Source organism: Magallana gigas, chromosome 4 (genome assembly GCF_963853765.1).
Source record: "Magallana gigas chromosome 4, xbMagGiga1.1, whole genome shotgun sequence".
NCBI lineage: Eukaryota > Metazoa > Mollusca > Bivalvia > Ostreida > Ostreidae > Magallana > Magallana gigas.
This window is the reverse complement of record NC_088856.1, coordinates 17,268,059-17,286,007: the sequence shown is the minus strand read 5'-3', so window position 1 is coordinate 17,286,007 and position 17,949 is coordinate 17,268,059. Positions and strand designations below refer to the sequence as shown.

Below are 17,949 nucleotides of genomic sequence, written 5' to 3'. Positions count from 1 at the left end.
AATTGTTTTTCAACATTTAATTACTTGCTGTGTGAAGTCCCCATGATAAACTTGAATTATAAACATATCCTCCTGAACAAGGGATTTCAAAAACAATGTTCGCAACAATATGGAAAGTTGGTCCCTTAAAAACGTCTGAATCGGCGATGAAGCAAAATGTAAATAAAAATGTGGACAAATAAATTTGTTCCACCTTTTTATCTAGACTACGCATTTATCTAGGTTCTATAAAAACATGCAACGATTATACAACTCGGTCATGAAGAGTCAGAATCAGAATCATTCATGTGATATTTTAAACACGTTTGACAGTAGAAATCAAACTGATATTAGTTCACAAAATTAAAATAAAGAATATATTCTCATCTTTCCAACTGTATTTATGAAAATCAAAGGGTGGTTGTTGTGTTCGATATAAATGCGCGTAAAATGTTTGTGTATTTTGCCTGAAGACGGAACATACCCGTAATGTAAATTTATACAGTCGTCCAAGTAATGTGTCTATATTTAGATATGACTCTTCAAGACGATACGGTTACCTTGTTACATATGTAGATACTAATCTCGTTTTTATCAACACTCTCACTGGGATGTATTTTATAAGTGTACGTGTACGCGTACATGTGAAGAAAATATACAAACATTATCATCATGTTTGTTTATAATTACTCTCATTGTATTTTTTTAAATGAAATCATATGACTTTGACGAAACCACATTGTCAAGCATTGTCGTCCTTAATTTGTCGCTTTACATAGAACAACGTAAACTTTGATATACACAAAGTGTATTTTTATCAATAAAAGTTTTACATTTTGTTTGTACACGTTTTTTACAACTTGTAGACGCGGCATGCGGAATTTTCAATTAATTTTCCTTTTCAATTAAAATTCAACACGGGACATGAATATTAATTCGGGTTTCGTGAGGAAGTCACCGTTAATTAACTAATTCATTTCAAAACAAACTATTTTTCTGTAAAATTGTATACTTGACGTTTTTATTCGTACGGAATGTTCCGAATAAAATCATGAATCAAATTTTAAAAAAATCCCATTCCCTTATTTGGAATATTTTATTGCTTCATGTACATGTATGATGCGTCTTTAAAAGTCTGAAGCTCTCCAAAATCCGTCGGCCCTTGAACAACATGAATCTTGTCCTTAGACAATCCTTAGTTTGAAACTAATGTTTGCAGGGAAACTTTGGGCTACTTCAACATTACATGCTGATACTTTAAAGGGGCATGGTCACGATTTTGGTCAAATTCTGTTTTTCTGTTTTTATTATTTACAATGCTGTAGAAATTCATTTCTAATAATTAGATGGAATTTGAGAGTCAGTTGTTATGTTATAAGCAAGATAGGGAGCTCAGAATTCTTTGTCATGTAAACAAGACCCGTGCCCTGTTTTTGTTTACATAGGTTTAATGTACCAGTAAAAAATCTTTTCAAGCTGATTTGTCTATCTTTTTATTCATTTTTAGCATAAATAAACGTATTCATACTTAGGTCATATATTGGAATTTTTACTTCAGCATTCAAAATGTAAACAAAAGCTTTGTGGTAGTAGATGACCCTGAAAATCTAAGGCCCAAAATATTTTTTAAAAAAATGAGTAGCGAACAGCGCTCTAGAAGTGATGTCAGAAAAAATTAATATTGTGCGGTCAGAATTTTTTTCAAATTGATTACAAACAAAAGCGGATACCCATTTCAGACGAATGATCTGAGACAATACAATATATGCTAAATTCAAACAAAACATAAAACATCAAAATGTTAATTATAAATCAAATCTCTCTCTCTCTCTCTCTCTCTCTCTCTCGCGATTATTTTTTTTTTGAAAGAATTGATTCATAATGACTTCTTTGCTGCTTTTAAGTATTGTATAGTTTAATAAAAAAAATTTACCAGAGGTAGAAAAAAGAAAAACTGCGATAATCGAAGAAGTAATTTTGTTGTTGTTTAAGATCTAAACATACAAATACAATTATAATCTGTCAAAACTCATACCAATTTACAAAGAACAAAGGACTATGTTCAGTATGGTCAAATATCTGCCCCCGATTTCAACCAATTTTTAAATAGTATCGTATAAAAATGAAATCTTCAGAAATCATTGTAAAGAGGATGCCTTTAACTTTAATCTTGATTTTAGTCATCATTGCTCACTCGCTGTTTATCTATGACGTCACTTAAATGACCTAATTCCCGCAAATTTGCAAACAAATGAGGATATTCTCATTTTTGCTCTATATTTTGCATTCGGAAGTATAGAGCGCAGGTCTGCTCAAGTGCAATTTTAACATATGTTTTTCTAAAGATAGGTATACATATTACACTAAAAAATGGTACTTGAGCAAGCCTGCACTCGATGTTTCCCAGTCGAAAATCCATCGGAAAACATCCATATTTTGCTACAAAACATCAATTTATCAAAATAATGCAACATTCATGACGTCATTTCTACATTATGAAGTCACTGTGGTGATAACCTTTTACACCTTTATTTCCAATATGATTTTTACTATCTTTCACCTTATTTTAAAGCTTTTTCTAAAACTTTGATTTTGGGGGGCAGAAATTGCATAAAACCGCACTTAGTGATTGGAAATGGAAAATGAAGACAACAGCAAGTGCATTGTCCTCCTGAGACGGCAAGTTTTCCCCCATTAGTGGCATGGAGGAAAGTTATTATTTTCGAGAGGGACAATAAACATACTGAATATTCCAAATAGCCAATAATGTCCTATGAAGCGAAAAAAAGCGAATTATTTCACACACTTACGATCATAAACTATCATATCTTCTATATTAAAACCCAACCACCGTATATCATAACTTTCCGTGCTCTGAATTATTTCAAAAAGGGGAAGTTTTTGCTATACGTGTACATTTATATGTATTTGTATATTTTATTTTAAAACTACAAAGTTATCCGATCCACCGAACGAGTCTAATAGATTATACACTTTGCATAATGATGTCCTAAGTTACATGAACCTTCCTCCGAGCATATTTTAGAATGTTCTTGCTACCAATAATGAATTTGCGGATTTCTTTATAAAAAATATGTGAATTGCTTGTTTCTATGTTTACATTTAATTATTTTCGGATAAATACATTCACTGCTGATGTTGACGTAATTATTAAATATGAATTATTTGCAGATAGTCATTTAAAACACTGACACGGTGCCTTATAACCGCCAACTCCACTCAACATGTGCATAATATTGACCTTTCATTTGACATCAAATTTCTCGGCATAGTTTATAGTGACCAAAAAAAGTTTTGAGGCGTAAAACAGTTTTCATAACTATTTTCTAATTCAATTTTTAAATACATACGATTTTCTCTTTTCAGCAAATATCCTAATGCATTCAATTTAAAAAAAAATGTGATGCCTTGAAATTGAACACGACGAACTAAATATTTTGTAATTCAAATATTTTATTTGAATTAATGTACTTAGTATCACAGATATTGAAAACAAATCTGTACAATCCAGAGGTTATTGAGACACATCTTTGATTCAGCTAGTATAAATACATATTTTTAAAATGTAAAGTTCACAGATCTGTCTGCTTAACAATTTTGAAAACTTTTTTGTAATAATTTCTTGTATTTGGATAAAATTTCTAGTAGGCTGGTTTCTTTCTTTACAATCCCAGATCTAGCAATGGCATTGGTCCAACAGGAAATCATAGATTCCTTTGAATCTGTAAATAAAAATAAGATAGTTAATACGTGATAAGCATAAACATGGTTTTTGTCCAATATAACATGCAATACAGCAACCTGTATGTACATGTATGTTAAAATTTTGACAATCGTACAAAAACTTATGAAACACCTACCCAGAGTCTCCAGGGTAGCAGATCTTGGTCAATGGGAACCTATCCTAAGTCGGAGTCGTCGACGAGGAGCAATGTTTGGGGGGTCTACAGAGCTGCCCGGGTCCTGGGGGTTGATGATGAAGGGGGCGGGCGGTTGTGGGGGTGGTGGCTGAGACGGTGGTCCTGTGGAGGGTTCAGCATCAGCTAAAGCCAAAAGCAAAGTAGTTACTATGCGAAATTCGCAACAAATATAACAAGGGTAAAATTAAACTACCTTAAAATCTAATTTCAAGAAATAACAAATGACCCCAAAAAGAAATAGATATATAAAATAATGATAATTACCCATGAATCTTGAGGACAAGTATCCATAAGCCCATCGAACCGAATAAAACACTAAGTGGCAAGTAACAATCATTTCTTTGGTTGCTTCGCTAAGAATTGTTCTAGATTTATGTTGTAATGACGTCACAATAAGAACAATGACGTGACGTCATTACATGTACATATTTTCTTCCGTTCTATTTTCCCTTGACATTATTTTTTTAAAAGGGAGAGTAATGTATTCTTCTGGTAAGCATGGTGTTATTACATTAATGTCCAAATATTTTATGTGTAGTGAGAGCCTACATGTACATTATTCATATGATCAAAACAGAAAAAATACTACTCAAATTTGTTTGCAGTTTGATTTTTTTTTTTAAATTTGAAATTGATTAAGAATTAAACTCTGCTGCTCATGGGAATCACACTACAAATCTTAGCTCCTCGCTGTTTTTACTTCTAAATAGTTACAGTTTTTAAAACGCTTACCGTTCATTCACCGTGCGTTTACCGTTCGCTCAGCGCGCGTATTGCTCGCTCAGAGGGCGTTTTCAGAATCTTTCGCAAACCGTTTAGAATGTTTATATGATCATCATCATTTGAATATTCAAAGTGAAAAGATCGTATTAAAAAACATGAAAACAAATATCTTAATACCGACAGGAAATTAATGAAATACAGTATGTATGTCATTTTGATAAAAAATCGGATCATTGGCAGTAAGTAAAAAAATTATTATGAATGAATATGATAAAATTATTTACCGTAACGTATTAACGTGCATGTAAAAGCTCGTCACCTTTGGTGCAATCAACTTTGTCTGAAAAGATGCTGTCAACAAGTATTCTGACCACTTATAACTACATACTTAAGCAATTAGTAGATATTATGAATGATTATGAATGCGATTATTCGATATTGGTTTATGCACAAACCGTTTCATTTACATTACATTAATTCCATAACTTCATTATGAAAATCATAAAATCGAATCAAAATTCTGCTGATATATTTACCTAAATTTGACGCGCTCTCGTGCGACATAAAACAGTTAAAGCTTTTACAGTGAAAAAATGTCATTTACCGGAAATTATCATTTTGCATTAATATTCTCGATTTATAAATGTGATGACGTCAAGCCATTGTTCCTATTGTAACGTCATATATATAACAACTTAGATCTCAAACACTTCATCTTTGCGAAGCGAAAAGAAACATGATTGTAACTTGTCATTTGGCATTTTATTCGGTTAAATGGGCATATGGATTCTTGTCCTCAAGATTCATGGGTAATTATAATCATTCTTTTATCTACTAACATGTATTTGATTATTTGGGATGTTCAGTTTTTATTAGTTTGATTTTAAGGTAGGCCGTTTCTATCTGTATAATCTGTTACCAATTCCGTAGAATGACCCTTGTTTTGCTTTAAATTAGCTGCAGCTGTACCCTCCACAGAACCACCATCCCAGCCACCACCACCACCACCACCACCGCCTTCTCCCCTCATCATCAACCCCCGGAACCAGGGTAGCTCTGTGGACCCCCCACCACCTGGAACTCCTCGTCGACGACTCAGAATTAGATTACCTTCCCCATAGCCGAAAACTGCTGAAGTGGAAACTTAGTGTGAGTTTTTTTTTCCTTTGCTCTTTTATCAAAACTGCAGATATATGTATATACAGTTTACATTACATATGTGTATTGTACAAAACCGTGCTTACCGTTTCACATCCATGTTATTCACAGATTCAAAAGAATTCATTAGTTCTTGTGGGCCGAGCCCATTGTCAGATCTGGGATTGAAAAGAAAATAGTTTTCTAGAAATCGTGACCAAAGATTTGAAAGAATATCGAAGGATGGCTTCAAACGTCCATATCTGTTTATTCCGTGAACCTGAAGAGAGTATTTCAAACTGATGCACAGATGCAGGAGGATATATTATATACTCTGAAATTTAAGATTTTTATTCGCTATTTATGTTATCATCTAAATATGATTTTTAATAAAATGTTTGAATAGATTTCAAATGGTGTTTTATTTTCATGCATCAATAGAAATCCATATTAAGGACCTCTCTTGAAAAGGAAAACTTGTATGTGTTGAGAGATTGATTTTGAAAACAGTTGTGAAAACTAGTTTACTACATGTAAGTTGAGATTTGACTTACTTCATTAACCATGCATATGGACCTGCGATCGCATTTGATATCATGTGATCGTATGAATAGTTAATATTTTATCATACAGGTATGTACATGTAGCATGCAATGTACGTTTTGAAACTGTGGGGGGGGGGGGGGGGGGTGAGGAGAGGAGATATCCGAAATCTTGACAACCAACAATAAATAACCTCGCCAATCTGCAAAATCCTAATCCATGAGGAGGAATAGGAAGGGGTCATCTTAAATTTCTATTACATATGCTAATATTGCATATTCTTAATAATTTAAGAAAAATAATTTTTAACATGCTCCCTAAAAATGAGGGGGAACAGTCCTTCAAAATTCAAATTTCTGTATAAAAAGAAAAAAGGATGTTTCTAGGAAAAGTGGGGGTGTCTGCTGTACACTTGTTGAGTGGGTTTGAGGGACACATTGATTAAATAAATGTTCCTTGAAGCCATACTAATTTCACTTGACGTCCAATCAAGTTTTCATCCTCATATTTTGGCGATTCTCATAAAATTCACAATTCTAGCAACACACAATGAAATGCCTTGATACGTGATTGATACATTGTACGTCTCCAGTTGCCAGCTTTGAAAACTGATAATTATAAAGGATCAAGACAAAGATTTATAAAAAAATAATGTAAAAATTCTTCGTTTTCTTTGTATTATTCTTCATAACTTTATTTTAGCTATGTCCAAGGGATTCAAGAAAGGAATATGTTCCACTGAATTAGAATAGTTGGGAAAAGTACATTATTGTTGAATATCGAAACATTGCGCAAAATGTAATGCAGAAAAATAATAGAAAGGGTCGGTGGCATCAATGTCAATCGAAGCATCCTTCCTTGAACGTGGTATACATGCAGCTGAAATACAAATTATTGAACCCATTTGAAATATGAATGTAAGTTATTTTATTGTCATACAGATGTTCCCTTACAAAGTACAATGCCCCGTACATTTCTGGAAAAGGTACATTTTTTTTTAGATATTACATTCAGTAATACATGTATGTATATATAACGTCAGTTTGTCCATGAAATATTTGTTGGTTCACGTAAAACTAACATGTAACGATCTACATTTGTTAGTTCGCTGGGTATGGCGGGCACTGATTGGCGGAATATCCCGTGGCGTTGTATCCAGTGCCGGGATATTGCGGCGCATTGTATCCAGTGGTGGGCGGGGGTGGATATGAATTCATCACTTTTCCTGAGTTATCTACACCGGGATATGGAGGTGGCGCTGCATAGTTTTGATTAGAAAAACCTAAAGAAATGCATCAAAGAAATGATATATCTTGCTGTTTCAGATGCATGTACACGTAAATGGAAATACATAATTACTCAATGAACCAATGAACCAACTATATACCAGCAGGTTTATACATTAGTGATTTTAAAAATGCATTAATCAACGTTACAAAGTCAACGTTCCTTATCTATTATATCTATAATTATCATTTTTTCTGCGTTTGAAAAATACAATAATATAATTATTATTATACACATCATGAATCACTTTTACCTCCTGCATATGATGACGTGGCTGTTGACGTCACGACCTGCTGTTGGTTTCCACTCCCTAGTACTACCGTCCCAGGATGCAGGCGTCGTCGTCTACAGACGATGATGATCACCAAGACAACAAAGATGGCGAAGACCACGCCCCCGACAACCGCCCCCGCCACGATTCCAGCTGTGGAAGAGGAAATGACGTCAATTCGTGACATTTATATGCTACCTGTATTTGTGTGAAAGATCTATGCCTGGCAGAGATTTTAGACAGGAGGCACATACATTCCGTTTAACAGAGTCAAGATCGGAAATAAAAAATGAGCCTCTGACTAATAAAAACCATCAGTTTGATCAATGGCAGGTTCTAAAAATCCTCAAAGAATAAAAATATTCTTATTAACAAAATTATACGATGCAGTTATCTTTAATAGTGCGTATTTATATCTTATGTTAAATCAATTTTTTGGAAATCCTTGCTTTGCATCATAACAATTTCTCCTTACCATTGTATGTGTTTTTTGTCGTGACCTTCAACGTAAACGACCCTGACGACGAAGATGACGAGGAGGAAGTTGCGCTCAGTTTAACTTTGACGTCATCAAATGCATTCCCGCAAAACTTGTCAGGAGTAGAATCAAAACAGCTGTATGTCTAAAAACGGAATGAACAAAACACATTAATGTATGATTAAGAAGGCTCGGTGGTCGTGGTCAGGTTTAGACTGTATTGATCTTTGTCAGAAGAAGAGCTCTATCAGATAATATAGGAAAATACAAACTTAAAATGTAAAGTATGTAATGATTTTTTTCTACTAAATATTAGCTTATAGTCAAACCAATCATATGTTATAATTCTAGGAAGATCTGATGATTAACTTTTTGATCATCCAGCTTCCTTGATTTTAAAATAGTTAATGTTGATTATCTAAAAAAAATATCACATAAATTTAGCCAGACGTCTCAGACAATTATCCAAAAAGTTATCACAAATATTCAACCGATCGGATTTAACGTCATCAGCTTTAATGGGTACCTCTGAATAAATTGTACAAGTTAAACAAGGGCCTTAGTAAAACATAACACTGTGAAAAGTATCCTTGTTTCACATGAATGCAATCAGAGAAAGATAGTAAATCTTCTGGTCGATAACGTTAACATAAATTTTGTTAAAATTCTGCCTTTACTCTTTTTAGCAGACTCCCGATGAGGCCGCCATAGTATTGGAGTTTCACTGAACAATCGTTGATAGACAGGTCCACAGCCTCCACGCAGACCTTGTAGTCTGTATCAAAGGGGCTGAACGTGTAGGAGCAAGGTGAGTACAATTTGGGTTTCGCTCCTTTCCATCTTATGTAGTAGGTCTCATCATCATAGATTGTATATGAATTAAGATAATTGTCACACGACTTGTCGAAATCCACTAAAAAAAAAAACAGGAAAAGGCGGGGAAATTTATAAAAGAAGTTGATATTGTTTATTGTAAAGAAAAACATTTTTTATTGGTTTCAGTAAATCATGTTTCTCATGTCTACGTTACTATTCTATTGAAATAAGATTTGTTCGACAACCGTATAATTACTTACAATATTCTGTGGATCCACTAACACCGGTGAAAAGATAGATCACTGTAATAAGCGTTATTTGTTGCCACATTTTCTGAAATTGTACAAAAAAGGATTCAAAATCAATCTCTTGAATTTATTACAAATCAATTCCCTTTTCATTTGTAAATTTGTTCTGTATTAATAAGTAATATATTTATTAACACGGTTGAACTTCGATATCTCGAAAACTGATACATGTATTTCGAATACGATGGGTATGTCAAAGTGATTTTAAGTCCCAACCACTTATTTTTTTTAAACTATTTAGCCTCAATATCTCGAATACTCGGATACCTCGAAGTTTTCAAACAACTAAGTTCAAAATTATGAAGTTTGACTAGGGCTCTGGTCTGTGGGCGCCCTACAGTGATCAGTGATCAGTATGTCTGTCTGTCCGTCCACCCTTATGTCCGAGATCTCTTGTCCTGAGCATATCTTCTCTCTCCTTTATCTAATCCGGCTTCTACTTCATCCACAGAATGTCTTTGGGTAAAGAGTGTGAAATGACTTAAACTATGTTTCTTGGTCTAAGATTAAGATCTTAGATTAAAAAAAATCGAAGATTAAAATTCTTGTTCGGGGCATATTTTCTTTCCCATTCGTCCAATCTAGCACACACTTTACCACAAAGTGCCTATGGTCAAAGGTTGTGTAGTGACCTAAAATTACATTTGTATGTCAAGGGTGAAGGTAATATTTGACCGCACAAAAATCAATGTTTTAGAGCATATTTACTCTCCACTTATCCCTATTTGGCTAATACGTCACATAAACAGAGCATTTGAGTGAAAGATGTGCAGTGACCTTGAACCAGGTTTCAAGATCAAATATGAAGGTTATAGCAGAATTATTTAAAAAAAAAAAAATCTTGTCCGAAACTTGCCTTCTCTCCTTAGACCCACTCTGGCTCGTATTTTACCGACAGGGTGCCTTTGATACAAAAGGGTTTTCTGTGATCTTGAATGAAGTTTAAGGCCAAGTGTCAAGGTCATATCAGATCTCTCAAAAGTACTTTTATACGAGCACATACATTCTCCATTTAGCCCCTTTGGCTCATACTTTACATAAACAAAGCTTTTGGGTAAATGGTGTGTAGCGACTTTTAACCAAGTAAACGTGAAGGTGAAAACGGATCTTTATAGAATTAGTTCTAGACCGTAGATTATTCCCCATTTGCTTCATCTTGCTCAGATTGTACAAAAATGTCTGTATGCACGGGGTAATGAGATTGAATTAAAAGTATGCCTATTTGAATATTTCTTAGTAATAGGTCAAGGTCAAAGAAAAATTCTGTGAAATGCTTTTATCCTATTATCTACTAGTATTTTTTCAGCAGGGTCTTTTAAGATGCTTATTTACCAGTGAAGTATAGTTTTTTAGCTATGGTCGTATATATAGTCATTTTTTACATGTACATTATTCTACCTTGGGGCATATGAGAGTTTTGTAAATCTTGTCAACATATAAAGTGAAAGAAAATTACATATCAAGGGTTTTAATGAACCAAGATATCCAATTTTTATACAGACTGTTACATTTGGATTTTGATATACCTGAAAGCCCTTTGCCATTGAGTTACTGCTATCTTCTTGCTCGATATAATCTAGTCATTACTTTTTAATCTATACTCCCAAAATCCAAAAGCCCATATATGCACTGTATGTACACTGTATTTCTTTAACGATACGTGTTTCCATAGCTGTTCTGAATGCATTTATCGAGACACTTGGAAAAACCTAATCCACAATACATTTGGTGTCGTTTACTAGGGTGTTCCGATAATTAAAGGAGATATACGTAACATAACGAGATCTCCACTGTGTAAAAAGAACTAATCAAAAATTAATTTGTGGTGCTGAGAGCCTTTGATTGAATTTAATTGTAAATGCTTAATATACACGTGTATATTCTTTGAATATATGGCAACGAACGTTTTGCCTTGACAACGTCTGAAGTTCATTTAGATAGATAAATAGTCAAGCAATAACAGTCAGACTTATGATAAACGCCTGTCATAAGTAAATGAAAATGAAAACAGTGGAAAAAATAATCAAAATATAATATACTTTGAAAATAACAATACTACTGCTCAAACAGTTTGAAGCAGTTTTGATCAAAGTCGATTAAAGATGCTTAACTGTTAATTTATATTGCATTTCTGTCTAAATTTGCACACATAATATTTGAGATGCACGACAAGTGTATAGCCGGTGATCCATATCAATCACATTTTTTGATTAGCAATTTCCTTTCGGTGGTTTTCTTATAGAACAATTTTGGCCTTTTAAGGACAGCTAATATCTGTTGACTATGATATTTTTCATTACCATACGTGACTACATACTCGCTCACAGTACCGATAACAGTCACATACCCTCTCCTTCTTCTGGATCCGCCCATGGAAAGGGGTTAAAAATTCAAATATAAATCTCCAATAAATGAAAATGGATTAAACTTAGACAGACATGGCATAATCTTTGCCTATGTTCTTCAAAAATGTCTGACTTGCCATGCACGAGCTTAATGTCAAATACCTTTTCGTATTTTTTTGTCAATACATAATAACGTACAGTTAACTGTAAAAACTGCGTGGTATCAGTTCTATATATTAACATTAAATGAAAAATGATTAAATATAAAATGATAACAAAAAGTTACATAAATAAACATCAATAATTTAAACATTGAAAAGAAAATTCTGATTATAATTTTTTTTTGTTCCAATAAGGTTTACCTTTTTACAAATTGATTTTAACAAAGGTTCACATGAGTAAACATAGTTCATACCTTGGTTGCGTTAAATCTCACTGAATTAGAACAGTGTATTTGTCAATATTTGCGTCAGATAAAAGTTCTAATCTGACTCGTGATGATCTGCACATGATAAAAAGTACCACTATCATACAGTTACATACTACAGTGACTTAGGTTAGTCATAAATGTACCACAGTCATCTAATTATGAGTTTGATGCATTATGCGTCTCCTTATTTAAGTAATTTGAATTTTAGTCTACCTATATCGGATTTTGAAATCCAGTCCATTCATAAACACATCCTGTTTTTCGCCGACGTCAAATGACTGAGTGATTGTGTTAGGGAGCGTTTAAGCTATCAGATGAAATTCTTGATCAAGGAAGTTAATTGTTAAAAAAGCATTAAAAAGTTTGGATAAGCAATAATTTTTTTGTTTGTTTGTTTGTTTGAATGGGAATCTTAAAACAAATTTATTTTCAAACATAACGCACACATAAAAGGAGATATAAGATGACCAAAAAAAATCACAGTGATAACATACTTATTGATAACCTTATATACCAGGCTCAATCAAATAGTATACTTGCACCTTTATCGATAAATACGCTACAAAATATGGCTATATAACTATTCTAGTGATTATACACATTTCAAATTACATTATATTTTATGTCTTACCATCATTTATTCATCTCCTGGTTGGGAATTCTGGATTTGGAAAACCCCATATGAATGTTAAACAGAAATTTAAATCGGTTGGTATTATCTGTCGCCGGTACATGTTCACTATGCGTGCAGAATTTAACTACCTGGCGCAACTGCACAATCCCTCGTGCAATGATTGGGGGGGGGGGGGCGTTCTTGATTCCCTTTCTGTGGATATTTTCATATTTACGTTGAGAAAGTCAAATTGTTTAATGTTCATAATAAAGCAAGTCAAAACACAAAAACTCGTGCTATGATAACTAAGATGACGATTTGATCTCTTAACCCGTTAAAAAGGTTAGGTAGTAAAATATGTTTGCTCTTCGTTGTCAAATGTAGAAATACGCACATTCCAGTAATGTAGTTCTGAGTAGAATAAACATGTATAATAATTACTTTAATTAATTTCTAATTATAATCAGTATGCTATAATAATATTAAAAAAGTTCGCTATAACATGTACTTTGTTGGACACGTGATCTAATTCTGAAAAGCCTGTACATAATTATTAATTAACGTCATTAGCAGTAACATGTATCGATATAATTACAAATGATCCAGAAAGTGAAAAGTTAAACCGACATGCGCAGATTCGGGAATTTTTAACAAGGGTAAAGCATAATTTTGTTTCATGTGATGGGCGGGAATATTGATATGTGAATCGACTGTGTTTCAAGTGTCAAGGGTGAAAGCAGGCGGTTGGGGGGGGGGGGGGGGGGGGTATCAGGTCGGATCTGAACTGATTGTTTACTTGTAAAAAATCGTGTTGGATCGTGGATTATGTACAACACCTTCTCTCATGAATTTAATCCATCAACGAATTAAAAAAAACGAAAATAGGTACTTATGTACATAAGAAAAAAAATTGTATTACCAATGTCTTAAAAACATCAAATTTGGCCTCCCAGATTTAATGACTTAACCAGACAACAGTAGTGTTGTCTTCAATAGACTTTTTCATCCCGAAAAAAAAAACCCCAAAAACAAATGAGATATAAGTGGCAAACTTTTTATGTCAGCTTTCAATTTTTTATTGAAAAATTATTTCACTGTTAGCAATATTCAACAATATTTATTAGTCTAAATACATATGTGGAGCACATGTGAGATTCAATGACCAAGTAGGAGTACACAATTTCAATTCAATTTGTAACATCTAAATTAATACATCATCAGCTGTGTAAACAAGCTCGTTTGCACCAACTTTGCAACAACAAAAAAATACTTAATACACATACAGAGTTTTTCAATTTGTTTGAAGAACAGGTACATGCAACAGATACAAAGGGAAACAATACAGATACAAAGTAAGGAAAATAATACATCATAAATTGATGATACTTATGGCACATTACCCTATAATTATGCAAACATCTATCTCCTTAGTTAGATGTACAACCTCCTTCGAAAAATACAATGGTTAAATATTTTAATGCCTTTCAATTTGCAATCATTTTCCCACAACCTGAAACACATCGCTTGAATTCTTGAAACAAAATTTGTAAAGCAACTTTTGTTTGAATTGCCATTTGCTCACTCTCTGTTAAATACGAAAATGAAGCGATAAAATCCCAAACTTGTCAGCTATTTTTTTCTACATGACTTTAATGATGTTCAATTTCGGGTATAAATCAATCTCAATTTAGACTATAATGGTTAATAAAAAAAAATGCAATAAAATATACACAACCAAATTTTTATACAGCACTTCATTGAAAACAATAAATTTCTATAAATGTTATTTTATTTTATGATAAAAAGCATATAACAATTTCAATAATAAACCCCTCCCCCTCTCCGCTTAAAAAAAATGAAAATAAACACTGGAACTGAAAGACCATGTGCATTGATTCAGAAAGTCTTAATGAAAAACATTTTCACGGTGGTAGTGGTATACCACTTGTAGATGACCCTGAAAATTTCAGGCCCCAAATATGAAAAAAAATGAATGACGAACTGCGTCCTAGAGCCGATGTGAGAAAAAAGTGTTTACGCCGAATGACCTTAGACGATACAATATGTGCTTAAAGCAAACAACATCAAAATGTTATAAAACTCTCTCTCTCTCTCTCTCTCTCTCTCTCTCTCTCTCTCTCTCTCTCTCTCTCTCTCTCTCCAGCATCCAACAGCTGTACAAAAATGTTGCCTTTCTGTCTTAAGAGTAAGCTAATTACCCGACGTTCACAGCGACCGGAACGGTCACCGTGAACTCTCTTGTGGCCGGTTGGTTCATGGGATAGGCGGAGTTATATCCAAGGCTGGGCTGAGTTGAATCTGCAATAAAACATCCACAGATTAATTGTAAAGTTTTACAAGATATCACTGTCTAAGAATATTCTGCATTCCAAACTCTTATCAAAATATAGTTTTGAAGGGTTGAGCAAAAGAAGGGTACCCTCTCTGGATTTCACCACGCCTCGACCAAAATTACCACCTATTAATATTCAAAGAACGATTTGCTATTCTTTAAATAAAAACTTTCTGAAAAGATATACGGTATAATGACATGGAACGAACTATAACACCCGTAAATTTGACATACTACATGTAATTCCTGAATACACACACACACACACACAAATTTTATGCATAAAATACTGCACTAGAATTTAGTAAGATAATTGTGAAGTAGCGTAATTAATAAAGACACACAACAATTTCCCTCAGAAGAAATATAAGTAGACACCTGCTGGTTCGTTGACGAGACGGGAATGAGGAATTTCGGAATTCCGGAACACCACGCCCTTTGACCTCTTCCTACGACAGACGACCACCATAATTATGGCCACGATAATGGTGACTCCGACAAAAGGAGCCAGGATGATCAGAGTAAGCCCTTAAAATAGAAAACAGTAAAGAATATGTCCAACCCAAAATATCAATAACTATCCGGGTCAAATAGTTGCAATTGTGCCTAGTTTTTATAATGGTTAAATGATTGATATTATGGAGAACAAAGTGATCAAAATTTATTTTAATATATATATATATATATATATTTCTTTCAATATTTTATAACATCAAAAAGAATTAGGCGGCACGCACAACCTAGTTTAGCCTTTATCCTAATGATAAAAATGAGTTATTGTTCTTTAAGGGTCTGGTTGGTCAACAAATTATTCATCACATCAACTTTTAACAAATTTTAGATATGATATTTCTTAGCTATAAACTGTCATTTAGTAAAGAAAATTCAAAATATTTTTGGTTAAAATTTGAATGTTTTCCTATTTTTTTTTAAATATTAAGCTCTTCCTCTCAATGATATTAATTTAGCCCAAAAATTACCACTACCACTACTGTCTACATACACAAATATTTATGTTTTATTTATGCAAGACTTCGGACCCATTTTTTTTTTTTTAGAAAATCTGATAATGATGTTATACATTTTTAAGTTGGAAATATCAGGTTAATTTAATCTTCATAATATAGTTAAATGATGTAATTATGAATTTTTAATGTAACACGTACTCATATTATTGAATCTGACAGCAGCACAGACATTTTTTTCTTTGTAAAAGTAAAGTTGTTGATATGTTAAACCTTGCTATACTACATGTATGAAATATACTTTTTGATGTAAATGGGCAAGTTCACGATTTTTTTAAAAGTACAAATGTATTGTAAGTTTTGAATCCCGTCTATAAGTTGCAACTGATATCTGCCATAAAAATACCTTAAGTTACCTAGCAATAGAAATATTTAAACCTGAAGTAAAATTTAAAGGAACAAAATGCGACCATGCCCCTTTAATTAGTAATATGTGCTCTTACAGTCTTCCTTTTCATATTGAGTTATTTTCAGTTTGAAGTAGTTCGAAGACCCCGGTGGAGATTTCCCTTTGTAGGCTATTTCTACCTCCACACCATTCCCTTTCCAGCAGAATGAGGTTGGAGTTGTGTTACATCCGTATGTCTGAAGAAAATAAAAACAAACAATATATACCGAAATTGAAACAAAACCGTTGATCGAACTTTTCCCTTAAAAAAAACCCTGACTTTAGGTTACTCTGAACAAAAAGATCTATTTCGCCTATAAAACTAGTAAAATGTGTACTACATTATGTACTTAAAAAAGCACAACCGTACATCATCAATTTTTTTTTATCGCCGGTAAATGTAAACGAACGTGCTTTAAATAAACAAGAAAACACTCACCGCTTTTCTTTTAAAGTCATCATGATGGTAATAATTAACAGTCGTATTACAGTCCTCAATATGGAACTCCTCAACAGTGATACAAACTTTGAGACTGGAAGTGCCACCGGGCTCAAAACTGACTTTACAGCTCCCAGAGTCTTTAGAGGTGACAGATCCGTCCCAGGGATTCAGGAAAGAGTCCCGACCGATGTGTGTCCCGTCCCACTCCAGATAACGGGTGGAATCTGTTATCATGTAAGTGTTACCGCACTCACTATCCGTGAGAGTTACTGAAACAAAAGGAGACTCCGTGATTTAGGAAACATTGTTATTTACATCTTTGATTAATGGCCCACTTCCGTATTCTAAATGGCGCTGTTCAAAGTGACTCACTTAAAAGACACGAGAGAAACAACATCGATGGAGAGTAAATTCATAATATATATTTACATTTATAGTTAAAAAAAAAACGTCGTTTAGCTATTTATTCCCTTCTTACCTGTTTCGACTGTACACCCTGACTTTGCGACCAACAAAATACACAGACCCAAAATCCAGCGTGTTTCCATCTTGAAGTCGAACAATTGATGCGTGACTATTCAGTAAACAAAGCCCGAGCCGGATAAATATTGATTTCGTCCTTCACCTCTTCTGCGATTTTTTTTAATGGACAACCCCGCGGTTAAAAATGTGGAAATTTTAAAGAAATGGTGAATTATTTCAAAACCGTTCCCTGTTCAGAAGCATGCATCATGTATTATTATATCGTGTCTATATATGTATTATGTAGACTGATAGATCCCTGTCCCCGTGCATTGCCAGTCTACAATAAGTCTCATTAGAAATACCGATAAATTATTCAAAATGCTACTGGTGATTATCGAAAACAAC

General features: G+C 33.5%; 2 protein-coding genes and 2 long non-coding RNA genes across 8 annotated transcripts; 1 reads left to right on the top strand and 3 right to left on the bottom strand.

The window, feature by feature from the left end:
• Positions 1-3,529: 3,529 nt before the first annotated feature.
• Positions 3,530-4,296, bottom strand: LOC117682022 (uncharacterized). Its single transcript, XR_004596565.2, has 3 exons — positions 4,185-4,296; positions 3,861-4,043; positions 3,530-3,722 (listed from the first exon to the last, which is right to left on the bottom strand). It is a non-coding gene; the product is annotated as an uncharacterized lncRNA (long non-coding RNA).
• Positions 4,297-5,330: 1,034 nt separating this feature from the next.
• On the top strand, positions 5,331-6,187 carry LOC117682023 (uncharacterized). The gene is made up of 3 exons (XR_010712674.1): positions 5,331-5,452; positions 5,601-5,792; positions 5,913-6,187. It is a non-coding gene; the product is annotated as an uncharacterized lncRNA (long non-coding RNA).
• A 1,046-nt stretch (positions 6,188-7,233) lies between these two features.
• On the bottom strand, positions 7,234-12,965 carry LOC105321917 (uncharacterized). Of its 5 annotated transcripts, none has more exons than XM_034448711.2 (7): positions 12,890-12,905; positions 12,244-12,330; positions 9,436-9,508; positions 9,037-9,272; positions 8,357-8,504; positions 7,864-8,034; positions 7,234-7,605 (listed from the first exon to the last, which is right to left on the bottom strand). In XM_034448711.2, exons 3-7 carry the CDS (start codon positions 9,503-9,505, stop codon positions 7,424-7,426), a joined length of 807 nt encoding a protein of 268 aa, XP_034304602.2. In that variant the 5' UTR covers positions 9,506-9,508; positions 12,244-12,330; positions 12,890-12,905; the 3' UTR covers positions 7,234-7,423. The 5 variants fall into 5 exon arrangements, with proteins under 5 accessions (XP_034304602.2, XP_034304603.2, XP_034304601.2 ...); XM_034448712.2 differs by lacking the exon at positions 12,890-12,905 and adding an exon at positions 12,472-12,517; XM_034448710.2 differs by lacking the exon at positions 12,244-12,330 and having other exon boundaries at positions 12,890-12,965.
• Positions 12,966-13,904: 939 nt separating this feature from the next.
• Positions 13,905-17,708, bottom strand: LOC105321918 (uncharacterized). Its single transcript, XM_011420407.4, has 5 exons — positions 17,558-17,708; positions 17,077-17,348; positions 16,693-16,834; positions 15,603-15,752; positions 13,905-15,190 (listed from the first exon to the last, which is right to left on the bottom strand). Exons 1-5 carry the CDS (start codon positions 17,625-17,627, stop codon positions 15,087-15,089), a joined length of 738 nt encoding a protein of 245 aa, XP_011418709.3. The 5' UTR covers positions 17,628-17,708; the 3' UTR covers positions 13,905-15,086.
• Positions 17,709-17,949: the final 241 nt, after the last annotated feature.

Bases quoted from the DNA above. Each gene is read 5' to 3' on its own strand.
- LOC105321917 (XM_066081487.1), bottom strand. From the start codon at position 12,241: ATGAACTATGTTTACTCATGTGAACCTTTGTTAAAATCAATTTGTAAA. The intron at 8,505-9,036 runs GTAAAGGCAGAA...TTCCGTTTTTAG, and splicing joins TCGGGAGTCTGCTAAAAAGA to ACATACAGCTGTTTTGATTC. The intron at 8,035-8,356 runs GTAAGGAGAAAT...CCTCTTCCACAG, and splicing joins GACAAAAAACACATACAATG to CTGGAATCGTGGCGGGGGCG.
- LOC105321918 (XM_011420407.4), bottom strand. From the start codon at position 17,627: ATGGAAACACGCTGGATTTTGGGTCTGTGTATTTTGTTGGTCGCAAAG. The intron at 16,835-17,076 runs GTGAGTGTTTTC...TATTTTCTTCAG, and splicing joins ATGACTTTAAAAGAAAAGCG to ACATACGGATGTAACACAAC. The intron at 15,753-16,692 runs GTAAGAGCACAT...TTCTATTTTAAG, and splicing joins TCAATATGAAAAGGAAGACT to GGCTTACTCTGATCATCCTG.